Here is a 14,332-nt window from a genome sequence, read left to right on the forward strand (position 1 = left end):
AAGCAGAAAGGTTGTATGTCTTGTCCATGTGGTGTCTGTAAGAATGATAGGAGTTACTCTAATTCAAAAGTCTTTCACATCTACCGGCTTGACTCCGGTTTCATGTCCGGCTATAACTATTGGACCAAGCACGGAGAAACAAGGGTTATAATGGAATACAATGAAGAAGAAGAGGATGATGACGACTATCCCGGGTTCCATGAATACGATGGTACTACAATGAGGGAAGAAGCTAAAGAAGAGGCATCACGTGAGCCTGCAGATGATCTTGGTCGGGCCATTGCTGATGCAAAGAGAAACTGCACAAGTGAAAAGGAGAAGTTGAAGTTGCATCTCATGTTAGAGGATCACAAAAATTGTTGTACCCAAATTGCGAAGGTGATAAGAAAAAGCTGGGTACCACAGTGGAATTGCTGCAATGGAAGGCGGAGAATGGTGTATCTCACAAGGGATTTGAAAAGTTGCTGAAAATGTGAAAGAAGATGCTTCCAAAGGTCAAAGAATTAACTCACGGTACGTATGAAGCAAAGAAGGTTATCTCCCCTCTAGGATTAGAGGTGCAAAAAATACATGCATGCCCTATTGACTGCATCCTCTAACACGGTGAGTACATGAATTTGAATGCATGCCTGGTATGCGCTGCATTGCATATGACGCAAGGAACTTATGGTTTGGTATAAGTGCAGATGACATTAATGCTTTTGGAGAGTGGAGCAACAATCATAGCACCTGGCCTGTGACTCTTTGTATCTATAAGCTTCCTCCTTGGTTGTGCATGAAGTGGAGGTTCATTATGATGCCAATACTCATCCAAGGCCCTAAGCATCCCAGCAACGACATTGATGTATTTCTAAATCCATTAGTTAAAGAACTTTTAAAGTTGTGGGATTTAAAAGGTGTACGTGTATGGGATGAGCACGAACATGAGGAATTTGACCTACGAGCATTGTTGTTTGTAACCATCAATGATTGGCCTTCTCTTAGTAACCTTTTACGACAGACAAACAAGGGATACAATGCATGCATGCGCTGTTTAGATGAGACTCAAAGTATACATTTGGATAAATGTGAGAAGAATGTGTACCTCGGACATCATCGATTTCTTCCGATCAGGCATCTCTTAAGAAAAAAAGGCAAGTATTTCAAAGGTGAAGCAGTTCACCGAAAGAAGCTTGACAACCGTACTCGTGATGATATACTTGATATGGTCAAGGATTTAAAAGTAATCTTTGGAAAGGGTCCCGGCGAACAATCTATTCCGAATGACGCTGAAGGACATGTACCCATGTGGAAGAAGAAATCTATATTTTGGGACCTACCCTATTGGAAAGTCCTAGAGGTCCGCTCTACAATTTACATGATGCACGTAATGAATAATCTTTGAGTGAACCTGCTAGGCTTCATGGGTGTGTATGGGAAGACAAAAGATACTTCGGAGGCACGGCGGGACCAACAACGTATGAATCAAAAAGACGGTGTGCATCCAAAGAAGTATCAAGGTCCTGCCGGCTACGCTCTTACCAAAGAAGAGAAGGAAATCTTTTTAGAATGACTGCTCAGTATGAGGTCCCGTCTGGCTTCTCATCAAACATAAAGGGAATGGGAGGAATTTTTTCCAAAACCTAAAGTCTCATGACTGCCACATGATTATGACGCAATTACTTCCGGTTGCATTGAGGGGGCTACTACGGGAAAATGTTCGATTAGCCATTGTGAAGATATTTGCATTTATCAATGCAATTTCTAAGAAGGTATCGATCTAGAAATCCTGCCAAGGTTACATAATGATTTTATCCGATGTCTTGTGAGTTTCGAGTTCATTTTCCCGCCATCGTTATTCAATATCATGACGCACATCCTAGTTCGCCTAGTCAAAGAGATTACCATTCTGGGTTCTGTCGGGGATATGACCCCGCGGTATAACCCACCGTTTGGGCCGGGTTAGACCGTAGGCGTCTTAAGATGAGAGAAAGGAAAGCAAGAATACTTATCAAGTGAGCTGCGTGGCGGACTAGTACCTGAAGATGACGACGCAAGGCCCATGAGGTGGAAGACGCCGGAAGCCCTCTTAACTTGGGAAACAAGATAAGGTAGAATTATAATAGGTCACAAGACATAATATGACTCAACTCTTGTGAACCCGGGAGCCTCGACCTGTATATAAGGGGGAGCCCCTGAGGTCAATGATGGAGAGGAGAAACTCTTGAAAGCTAGGTTAGTGATTCCGGACCCTTGTAATCGAGATCACCATCAATATAGACACCAAAGCAGGACGTAGGCTTTTTACCACCATTGGAGAGGCCGGACCTGGGTAAGTCCGTCTCTTGTTCCCGATCAACCCCTTCGAGTCGCCACACAACGGCGATGGACTCACACCTAAGTTCTCCATTGAGAACATCTCCCGTGACAAAACCACGACAGTTGGCGCCCACCGTGGGCCTATCGCGCGAAGGAGTTGAGTTCTCATAGGGAGCTTTCCAGGGTTCGGGAGCTACGTGGCGGGTGAGATGACCAAGATTCGCCACGGCAATCTCTACATCGATGACTCAAACTAGGTCCCGATGTTGACTCAATCGAGTTCGGGTACCGGGTCCCCTTCGGCAAGATCCACATCTTCATCGGCAAGATCAATGAAACTATACCCGAGTCGAAAATCTGTACTAACATCATCGAATCCGCTCGTCGAGGTTGACCCGACCGGTGTAGGGATGGCCGAAGACATGCCTTTGTGGAGAACACTGATACGTCTCCAATGTATCTATAATTTTTGATGGTTCCATGCTATTATCATGTCAAACTTTGGATGTTTTGTATGCCTTTTATATCTTTTTTGGGACTAACTTATTAACTCAGTGCCAAGTGCCAGTTCCTGTTTTTTCCGTGCTTTTGACCCCTTTCATAGGAGAATTTTAAACGGTGTCCAAACGGAATAAAACTTCCGAAAATATTTTTTCCGAAACAGAAGATACGCAAGGGATGTGAGAACCAAGGAAGAGGCAACCAAGGGACCCCACAAGCCCCCGAGGCGTGGCCAGGGGGCCCGCGCCTAGCAGGCTTGTGGGCCCCCAGTGGCTCGTCTGCCGTACCTCTTCCGCCTATAAATTCCTGAAAAATCCAAAACTGCGTGAGAGATCCACAAAAATACTTTTCCGCCGCAGCAAGCTTCTGTCTACGTAAGATCCCATCTGGGGCACGTTCTGATGCCCTGACGGAGGGGGGATTCGGATACGGAGGGCCTCTTCATCCACACCATGACCTCTGCGATGATGCGTGAGTAGTTCACCATAGACCTTCGGGTCCATAGCTAGTAGCTAGATGGCTTCTTCTCTCTCTTGGATCTTCAATACAAAGTTCTCCATGATCTTCACGGAGATCTATCCGATGAAATCTTCTTTTGCGGTGTGTTTGTCGAGATCCGACGAATTGTGGATTTATGATCAGATTATCTATGAATCTTATTTGAGTTTCTTCTAATCTCTTATATGCATGATTTCATATCCTTGTAATTCTCTTCGAGTTGTGGGTTTTGTTTGACCCACTTGATCTATGATTCTTGCAATGGGAGAAGTGCTTGGTTTTGGGTTCATACCGTGAGGTGACCTCACCCAGTGACAGAAGGGGTAGCGAGGCACGCATCGTGTTGTTGCCATCAAGGGTAAAAAGATGGGGTATACATCATTGGTTTGAGTTTATCCCTCTACATCATGTCACCTTGCTTAAGGCGTTACTTTGTTCGTCATGAACTCAATACACTAGATGCATGCTGGATAGCGGTCGATGTGTGGAGTAATAGTAGTACATGCTGAAAGTAACAGTCTACTTGTCTCGGACGTGATGCCTATATGTATGATCATTGCCTTAGATATCGTCATGACTTTGCGCGGTTCTATCAATTGCTCGACAGTAATTTGTTCACCCATCGTAATATTTGCTATTTTGAGAGAAGCCTCTAGTGAACACTATGGCCCCCGCGTCTACTTCACATAATATTTCCAGCCTTACACTTTTTACTTCATTGCACTTTCCGCCTTCAAATCTCACTTTGCAATCAATCTTGAAGTGATTGACAACCCCTTTATAGCGTTGGGTGCAAGCTCGTTTGTGTTTGCGCAGTTACTCTTGACACTTGGCTCGATTCTCCTACTGTATTGATACCTTGGTTCTAAAACTGAGGGAAATACTTACTGCTCCTGTGCTGCATCACCCTTTCCTCTTCAAGGGAAAAACCAACGCAAGCTCAAGAGGCAGCAGAAGGATTTCTGGCGCCGTTGCTGGGGACGATCAAGTCAAGAACTCATCCAAGTAAGTGTCGCAAACTCATCTCTTGCATTTACTTTTTGCCTCTCATTTTCCTCTCCCCCACTTCTGAAAAAAAATACAAAAATATTTGCCTTTTTCGTTTGCCTTTTTCGTTTGCACTTTTCTTTCGCTTGCTTTCTGTTTGCTTGTGAGCTATGTGCCTTCAATATGCTTGCATCTTCGCTTGCTGAAAATCTAGTGATATGGAGCCTCACCCACTTGCTAATCTCTTTAAGAGATCCACTTATCTGGATCCAATTGCTAGTGAATTGAGTGCACTTGACTTTCTCTATGGAGTTTGGCTTGAGATGCATGAATCTGAAAATCGTGATGAAGAAATTTACGAAATGATTCACGAGGGCTCCTTGAATGAAAAGCATGATTGCAATGATTTCATTATAAATTCTATTAATGACAATCATGCTAAAAATATGCAAAACCCTAAGCTTGGGGATGTTAGTTTTGCTATGTCCACTACTTGTTGCAATGATCGTGATTGGGGTGATAATTTTTCTTATGATCTTGAATTTTTTTTAAGTCTCATGATGAATTTAATATTTGCAATAATATTGTAAGTCGGTTTGGAGAAGTCATGACTTTAGTTGATGATAATCCCACTATTTTTGAAGAGCGTCAACTTTGCATGCATGTGGATCATGAAAAGAATATCCTTTGTGATAGCTATATTATTAAATTTGATTATGATCCCACATGTAATTGCTATGAGAGATGAAAATATTGTTGTAGAAACTTTCATGTTACCAAATTACCTCTTGTTATGTTGAGATTACTCACTACAACAAAATAGACTTTAAGTAACACAATCATGTAACACATTGAAAAATGTGTGACAAGGGAAATTGTTGTAACAGATTATTTTGTGTCCAACGACAGACAGTAACACATACTATATAAGCCTCAAAATGTGTTACAGGAATATTTCAATAGTAACATATAAAGTATGTGTTGGTCGAATGTGTTACGTATATTTTAACACGGTAACATATAAATATGTGTTAGTAAAATGTGTTACGTAGGTTGATACATAATGTTACATGCTTTATTATATGAGGGACTAGAAAAATTAAAATCAGTTGGATACATAGATCACAAATACCTTGACACATAGGGCTCATGCCTCAATATGATTTTTTATAAATATGTTCTTGTTTTGGTAAATAGTCCTTTCATACTTTGGCAATATGATATGAAAAAGTAATACAATCTGGTTAATAAATATCAAATTATTTTTGATATGGTTGCAATAAATATCATATTAACCATATTTTACGTGAATTTTAGGATGACTTCGACCTTCTCTGAAGCACGAGCTCGAGGGAGAACGGAAGGGAGGGAGAGTGTTGCGAGAAGAAGTGGATAGTGTATGGTGGGACAAGACTGTTGGAGGTTGACAACATTGTCCGACACAGCAAGCAGTGGCGATTCCTTTCGGCCAGACACGTGTATGCGTACGTACATATGAGCGAGTAGAAGCAGATGATCGATTTTCATTGGAAGTTGGCTCCTGCACGTAGCAAACGGAGTAGTGCACCTAGCAAACGGAGTCGACCAGATACACCCACACAACTACATAGCCACCAGGTAGATCGATCATTCCCGCACCCACCCGGTAGATCGATCATTCCCGCACCCCCACGACACGACCGGGTACGAAGCCATGTTCCTCGCCGACGCTGATGTGGCTGCGCTTGACGTTGTCATGTGTCTTGTCGAATTTGCATATGGTCGCGCGACCACCAAACACCTCAGCAATGGCGTATGGCAGGCCGTGAGGCCTCGCTCTCGTTCTCCTCGCGTCAAGCGGGATCAAATCAGAGGAAATCACCAGACAAGGCAATCATGCAGTCTGGTAATCTGCGTGAGGCCCCGCTGCTCTTTTTTCTAGCGTATCTGTGATGCAGTGCATCCCTGAAGCTCCTCTGCTACTATTCTTCTGCAACACCTCAACCCCATCCTCAGATCTTCTGCAACTCAAGCTCTCCACGGTTGTTCTTCTTCATCACCTACAGCTTCTACATCTACAACTTGAATTGACTAGGAACTAATATCTGAATCTATCTCTTCTCTTGTTACCATCTCTCCTCTTGCAACTCAAGCTCTCCACGGTTGTTCTTCTTCATCACCTACAGCTTCTACATCTACAACTTGAATTGACTAGGAACTAATATCTGAATCTATCTCTTCTCTTGTTACCATCTCTCCTCTTGTTACTGTTAACCTTCGCTGGAAATTGAGATAGTAGTTAAATTTGTATGAGAGAACTTGTGAGTTACTAGTGAATTTGATCTGATGCATGAGATGTGTGTGATGGCCGAATCCTCTACTCTATGCTAGTGTTTATTTGTCCGTTTGATTAACTATAAAATGACCAAAAAAACATGTTGAATTACGCACGCAAAGGTTGGTTCACAACGACAAAGAAGAAATTGTTGAATCAGCCATCCAGGTTTAAGTTCGAACATACGTAAACTTAGTTTACAAGATAGTAAGTCTGACATAAAACTTCTACAACAAAAATGTATCTATTTCCAATGACAATCCTTCATACATGAAACTTAAGTTCGCTAAAAAATTCTAAAATATTCCAAGCTTCATTTTGAAGAACAAAAACTATGCAAACATATAAAAGTCCACTAAACTAAGAGAACACATAGCTTCATCCACCAGTTTAGAATAATCCTTCTAATCTCCACTTGCAAAATTTCCTAAAAAGGAAGGTTCGGTGAAGGGCATGAGCAAAATTTCATAACAAATAAAAAGAGTGAAGTTAAAATTCAATACATATATGGACACTTGGTGCTTTATGGTAGAACATGAGAAACTGAAAAGCAAAAAAGAAAAAGAAAAGTTGGGTGTATATGTTGAGTGGAAGACCTCATTCTTTCGAATTTTCTGAAGGGGTGTAAGCTCAGCCAACAATCTGCAAGAACATACAATGGTTCTTAGTGTCCTGTAAACCAAGCTTTGACTTCAGGTAAAACTACAATATAATGATGAAAATGCAGAAGATGTATGAGTGACAAGGGACAAAACTAACATGTCTTCCTATAATTCCTTAAACAGACTTGGTCTTTACTGCAACAACAGAAGATAGATTGATGGGATGGTCTAGCTACCACTCTCAAACCTGATCTGGCTCGGTCTCAAGACGTTGGAGAAGCCGGTTCACAGCCTGGCCATAAAGGTTGATCTGCATCTCTCAAACCCGAGCAACCAGTCCCAAGCTTTGACATCTTCCATGACCAGGAGAAAAGAAACCTAAGATTCAAGGTCTTCCCTGTCCAAGAGCAGCCAGATCCAAGATCTGAGGTCTTCCCGTTCTAGGAATCCTACTGTGATTTTTCTCCTCTTAAGTCATCTCTTTCATTTTATGCTTGATATGTACCGCACTTAAAATGTAGCTTTCTTGCAACAGTCAGAAGTCAAGGTTTATTTTCAGGTGCATTCAGGTGAGAAGTCAGACTTACCTGCTAAATCCTGCATGTGAAATATGATGTCTTATCACAAGGGCTACAAATATTTTGCAGTTGTACAAACTACCTAAACTTAGCATATACTCCCTCCGTCCGGATATACTTGTTCTGGAAATGAATAAAATGGATGTACCTATAACTAAAATAAGTCTAGATACATTCATTTCTAGGACAATTATTCCCGGATGGAGGGAGTATGTGTGTGCCCTTCATACTAATGCACATCCCATGAGAATGAATGTGGATTCCCTGATAGTTAGAGGCCTAGAGAAGAGGGAATTAAAGTTAAAATAAATCTAGAGGATATGGTTTGTGTCCAGTGAAGCGACTGGAACTAATTGGAACATGGCCAAATCTGCAAGTGAGATATAATCTAACAACAGAAATATATTTTTGCTGGACTCTACCTGATGTACATGAATTATCATTTCTTATTTAACATGTAATTCTGTTCAAAACGAGAAAGATGTGGTACTATGTTAAGTTAGGATGCTCAGCTCCAACTTAACATGTTTTGCAGCTGCATTCTGTCTAGCTACAACAATAGCCTATAGTCAAAAGGTAGTGCACATTATGATATCTAACATTAAAACATCACAAACGCAATATCCTACATGTGTAGATTTCATATATTTGGTGCAGGCCTATAGTCATATTCTGTGGTTGCGCTCCATGCTGCACAGAACAGAACAAGATGCACTGTGTTCGGCAAAAGCCAACTTTTTTTTTACGGGAAAAAACTGATAGATCCTTTGGAGCAGGCTCAAACCCCGAAAGAATTTAATACAAAAAAATTTAGAACCTATAACTTGATGTTCTGTGTATATATGATAGATAACTGGTATAGAAATAAAATAAAGCTAGCACCCAGGGATTAGTAGGGAGAAAAGAACTGTAAAAGGCAAGTTTAAAGGAGTGCTCCAGCAAGCATGTTCAGATCCTGAAGCTCTGCCTAGCCGTTCATCCAACACTACTAAATATAGCACAGGATATATAATGGTTCTAGAATATATCGCGACGATTAAATATAGCACAGGATACATAATGGTTATCGAATATATCGTTGCATCGTGATATACAAAAGGTGCTGAAGACTATATTTAACATATTCCCTCTGTAAACTAATATAAGAGCGTTTAGATTACTAAAGTAGTGTTCTAAATGCTCTTATATTAGTTTACGGAAGGAGTATTATACAAAGGTTACTGAGTATATCACGACATATAGAAGGTGCGGAAGATTATAGGTAACATCTGATATAATAGTTATTGAAATATATCACAACATATGAAGGTGTTGAATATTATATCTGACATCTATAATGGTTATCGAATCTACGCAATAGTGGAAAGAATTTGCCAGGTCTGTCATTAAATCCTTCTGACTACATACATCAGTTAACTCTCTTTTCAGTACTGATAAACTGATTGCATGAGAAAACTACAAAACATACCAATCCTACCAAATCACACCCCACCTCGATCTCTTGCTTCTTCCTATTGCACACAACCTTGTCAACGATGTAAATCAGTATGTCCGCGAGCGGGAACGCCTCCTGCAGTTAAAATGGAAGGATAACACCAATCGCTTCGCGATAAGTTCCCCTGTTCAGCATATCAGCGACAACATCTGCAATAGCAGAACAGTCTTGATTAGATAGGAAGCAGGGATAATTAGAATGTGCCGATGCAAAAGGTGTGGCAGGGTGCCCTCACCACGCAGCTTCTTCATGAAGAGCCGGGAGCATCTGAGCACCTTCACGCAGGTCAAGCAGCCACCGGCAAGCAGCAGCTCGTAGAACTCCGGCAGAGGGAACTCGACAGGCAGGCAGAAGCCGTCCATGAGGAGGATGACGCCGCGGGCGTCCCTGGGGCTGGCGTCGGCGACCCGGCCCTTCTCCCGCACGATCCGGCTGCGCCAGGACAGCGGCCCCACGCCCGCTCGGCCTCCCCCTCCGGCCGGCGGGGGCAGCCCGCACGCACGTACAACTCCACGAGGAGCACGCAGGCGGTCTCGGAGTTTTCGCTCTCGGCGCAGATGTAGCAGCGGCTGACGGCGCGGAGCACGAGCACGGCGGGGTCCGGGGCACGGCGCAGCCGGCGGCAATGGTGTCCCCTGAACGGCTGGGGTCGATGGACCAGCACGCAGCAGCGGTGGCGTGGTCGAACGGCGAGGTATCGGCGTGTTGGTCCTGGGCTCCTGGTGGCGCGGGGCGGCGTCGCCGCACTGGGCGAGGGCGGCGGCGGAAGGAGCGGTTGCGCCCGATGCTGTTGGAAGCGGCGGTGGATGGGGAATAGTGGATGGATTTCCAGCGATTCGGGACCCTACCTATTCGATTTTTTCTTCTTTTTGCGGGCACTTAAAAATAAGTCTAACGATGGGGTTTCACTTTCTAGAAACACCGGTTCAACGGTTTTTTTATAAAAACACTCGGTTCTACTGTTTATTTTTTTTATTGCATGAACGGTCCATAGAGCTAAGACACTTGTTCCACGTCATATGTAACGTCTGATGCAAAATTATAATGTTTTTTAGCCAACTATCGAAATCACATGTTCTCTTTTACTGGTTCGACTGCAAGTACGGTCGGTATTTTAATCATGGGTGTATCTGGTATCCCCTGCCCTTATAATTATGTGTTGTCATGTAGCTTTCTTCCACATCGGTCATAACTTTTATGGATAGCCGTGTGCGATGATACGATCTTGGTCGAGGCGACTAATCAAAAGCGAGCTGTTATCTCCTCCCCTTATTCTCTGTCGCCATGGAGGTGGAAGGAAGGATGAGATTAGATTGATGCGCCACCCTCTCGGATATATCGTAACAACACGGTCAACGGTCGGTCACAGCTGAAGCATATCATCATCGCAACTTTGTAGCATCACCGCATGCGTTCCCAGCACAGATCAAAATTCATCGACCTCGTTGGTCACAACATGCTCCCGGGCCGACCACAGCTTCTATGGTATTGACGATTGTAGCTTTCTTTCATGTCTGTTGTAGCGTCCATGTACAACCATGTGGGAATAAAGCGATCTTCGTTGAGGCCACTCATGAGGAGCAATATCGGTCGTTCAAGTTATAGTGCTTTTCTTTAACCAATCATCGAGATCGAAAAATTCATTTTTCCGGTACTACTGCAAGTACGGTCATTTTTTCAGTCGTGGATGTAGCTGGGATACGTCCCCTTATGCTTTGTCACCATGGAGGTAGAACACAAGAGGAGACTAGATTGATGTGCTAACCACTCGAATGTATCGGTACAACACTATCGGCGATCGGTCGTAGCTAACGCATATTGTCGCTGCTACTTTGTAGCATCACCGCATGCGCTTCAGCACGGTTCAAAAGTTGCTAGCCTTGCTTGTCATAACATGCTCCTAGGCCGGTCGTAGCTTTCTCCCACACCGGTCATAGCTTACATGTGTAGCTATTTGGGAATGATGCGATCTTGGTCGAGGCGACCGATGAGGAGCAATATGGATCGCTCAAGTTACAATGTTTTTCTTTAACCAACCATCGAGGTCGCAGATTACCCTTTTTCTGGTATTACTACAGGAACGGTCATTTTTTTCAATCATGGATATAGCTGGGAACCCTCCCCTTATGCCCTGTAGCCGTGGAGGTGGAACAATGGAGGAGTCTAGATTGATGTGCCAGCCTCTCGGATATATCATTACAACACCATCAGTGGTCGGTCGCAGTTGACGCACGTCGTCTCCGCCACTTTGTAGCATCACCGCATGTGCTCCCATCGTGGATCAAAAGCCGCCAGTCACACTGGTCACAACATGCTCCCGATCCGGTTGCAGCTTCTAGCATTGTCGGTCATAGCTTTCTCCCACAGGGGTGGTAGCTTCCATGTGTAGTGTGTGGGAATGATGTGATCTTGGTCGAGACGACCGATCAGGAGCGAGATCTGTCAGCCGATCGCCGATGTTCATGACAACACCATCGCGTCCACTGTCCCAACCAGAGATCTCCCGATCACAATATCCTCCAAGGTTCGTCGAAGCTTCAAGCTCGATGTTTTTATACCAACTAGTTAACCGAGGGAAACCGTGTTATAGTTTATTTAGCACATGTTACACAAATAAGTTTTATAAAGTCATTACTATTTAGATATATATAATTTCCCCTTCAATAATAATAAATAAAATATACTCTATTTTTCCATACCAAAAATACTTTTTGAAAAAATTCGGTGCTAGACAAATAAATATACGTAACAATGTTTTGGATAAAGAAAAGGTAGATCCAAATTTTCATCGAGTTCTCGATGGTGAAATACTAATTCCTTGCGCAAAATTTCTAACTTTCACGCTTAATTTTCCCTCCAATTATTTTTTAAGGGATTTCCCTCCAATTAACTAGAACACGCTAAATAAATTGGGCCTCAAACCCATCGAGATCCAGCCAAGGCGGCTACCTGGCGCGCACTCCAATGCCCAGCACGCTGCCCCTCCAGCGCCCAGCGCGGCCGCCACCTGCAACCCCCCTTCCACCCCCACCTCAACCCCCGTATAGATCTGCCGCTTCCTCGTCCTGCCTCGGCGCCGTTTGCATCGCTGTGACGAAGGCTTCGTCGGTCTTCACCTCCGGCACCTACATCCTGAAGGAGTACGACCTCGTGGCTGGTATGGATCTGAATGCCCACCCCTTCCCTGATCTGACCGGTACTAATTCTCTGAGGTGCATGCTAGGTGAAACGCAACTGTACTGATTCAGGGGCCGAGACAAGGACTGGCGAGCATGGATCAGATCCCTGCTAATCACTCTCCCCCCCTCAACAATTCATAGCACAGTGTGTACTATAGATGCCTAATGGCCGCAGCTAATTTCTTAATTAGTCCATACGTAGACAAATAATTAAACCATCACTGATGTAAAAAAGGCCCATAAACCATGTACGGTTGTGTCTGACTATATTTTTGCGACGTGACAATGCCTATTCATCAATCAGGTCGATCCATTCATATATGTGTATTCTACACTACTGCTAGATTGATCCATTGACTATTGTTTAAATCTGATCAAACTTATATAGAAATATGACAGACCTTCGACTAGTTAATTAATGTTTCATATAAAACAGTAAAGTAGTCTAATAATTATGTGTCTTTTTATATATAGTAGTCAAAGATGAAACAAAAGACATGAACAACTATTGTGGAAAATTATTTTTCAAACCAATTGCTTCAACTTCAAGATGCAACATTCTTGTTGAGAATTGACTTTTTTTTCCTGTACCAGTGCATGAACCATATGAAACATTAATTCTTGTTGTGAACATTCTTGGTTGTGACATCAAATATATGGTTCATGCAAATTCTATTATCATTGTCGTTCAATGGTAATATTGACCTAATATTGACCATAATATAGGTCGCTTCCAAAGTAGTTTTAAAGACTTCAACATATACCACCAAGCAGAATGTTGTGTATGGTACTATTCGGAGTACTGATCCAAGAACTAAGGTTGGTGGTCTTGAGTTAGGTGCTGAATTTGCCCTTATGCGCATAGATCAACCTATTCTTGATAGTGAGGAGTTGGTAAGGGAAGTTTGATTGCAAGACAATTGGTGAGGTTTTCTCTTCAGGATACATAATTGCACGACCTTCATCTTTTGTAAGTTAAAATCTTCTCTTTCACATTATGAAAGAATATCTGTGTACATTTAAGCACATATATCTAACGTGCAATTTTCTTTTTCAGATTAGAGCGAAGGATAATTGAGTTTAGTTGAATTCTTGGATCAAGAAGCAAATAAAGTTTGATGATTTTAGCTACCAAGAGTTGTAGTTGTACATTTATAGATTGAAAAATGTAATATCATCATCAAGATCCTTTTCTTTCGTCGAATTGATGCAAGCGCTATGCTGTAATGTTCTCCATAGTTGTTTTTTCTATGCTCAAATGATGTGAATGATATCTTTATTGTAATGCATATGTATCAAACATTCTTTTATATTTTAAATATAAATATCTTCATTTTGAATTTATATATGTGTTGTTCTTCAGTTTTTATATCATTTTGATGATGGCAAGCATAATAATAAATAGATTAACTATTTGTGCAATTACATTGATTTTATTAAATAAAATTATATTAAATAAAATGGATACCAAATTTTGTGGTTAATATTTTTGTGTTACCGATGGTGTTACTATAGTTACAAAATTTGTTACTAGAGTAGTTGAGAACTAAAATATAGTGTTACGATATTTGGATATTATGTTACTAGTTCTGTTCCGGCGCTAAAATAATGTGTTACCAGTTGTGTTACCATACTTACAAGAACATGTTACCATCAATGTTCTACGTCTATGAAAACATGTTACTACGGGTGTTACTAGAATTCCAAAATTGTGTTACGAGCGTGTTTGGTAACACATAATACGCATGTTACTATAATGTAACTGTAACACGTTTTCTAATATATGGTAACAATTACTATGTGTGACAGTTGGCACCACTTAGTAACACGGTCTAATAGAACACATTGCAAATTGTGTTACTATATGGCTTAGTAACACA

At 42.0% G+C, this 14,332-nt stretch overlaps 1 protein-coding gene and 1 long non-coding RNA gene across 3 annotated transcripts; one reads left to right on the top strand and one right to left on the bottom strand.

Moving 5' to 3' along the window:
- Positions 1 to 6,767: 6,767 nt before the first annotated feature.
- LOC123401707 (nascent polypeptide-associated complex subunit alpha, muscle-specific form-like) lies at positions 6,768 to 10,395 on the bottom strand. The gene is made up of 6 exons (XM_045095564.1): positions 10,360 to 10,395; positions 9,509 to 10,121; positions 9,247 to 9,422; positions 7,448 to 7,797; positions 7,195 to 7,240; positions 6,768 to 7,025 (listed from the first exon to the last, which is right to left on the bottom strand). The coding sequence occupies exons 1-3, from the start codon at positions 10,393 to 10,395 to the stop codon at positions 9,355 to 9,357; spliced, it is 717 nt and encodes a 238-aa protein (XP_044951499.1). The 3' UTR covers positions 6,768 to 7,025; positions 7,195 to 7,240; positions 7,448 to 7,797; positions 9,247 to 9,354.
- Positions 10,396 to 12,221: 1,826 nt separating this feature from the next.
- On the top strand, positions 12,222 to 13,733 carry LOC123418160. Of its 2 annotated transcripts, XR_006617553.1 has the most exons (3): positions 12,222 to 12,430; positions 12,497 to 13,422; positions 13,510 to 13,733. It is a non-coding gene; the product is annotated as an uncharacterized LOC123418160 (long non-coding RNA). The 2 variants fall into 2 exon arrangements; XR_006617547.1 differs by having other exon boundaries at positions 12,222 to 13,422.
- The last annotated feature ends 599 nt before the right edge of the window (positions 13,734 to 14,332 follow it).

Source organism: Hordeum vulgare, chromosome 1H (genome assembly GCF_904849725.1).
Source record: "Hordeum vulgare subsp. vulgare chromosome 1H, MorexV3_pseudomolecules_assembly, whole genome shotgun sequence".
In the NCBI taxonomy this organism is placed as follows: domain Eukaryota; kingdom Viridiplantae; phylum Streptophyta; class Magnoliopsida; order Poales; family Poaceae; genus Hordeum; species Hordeum vulgare.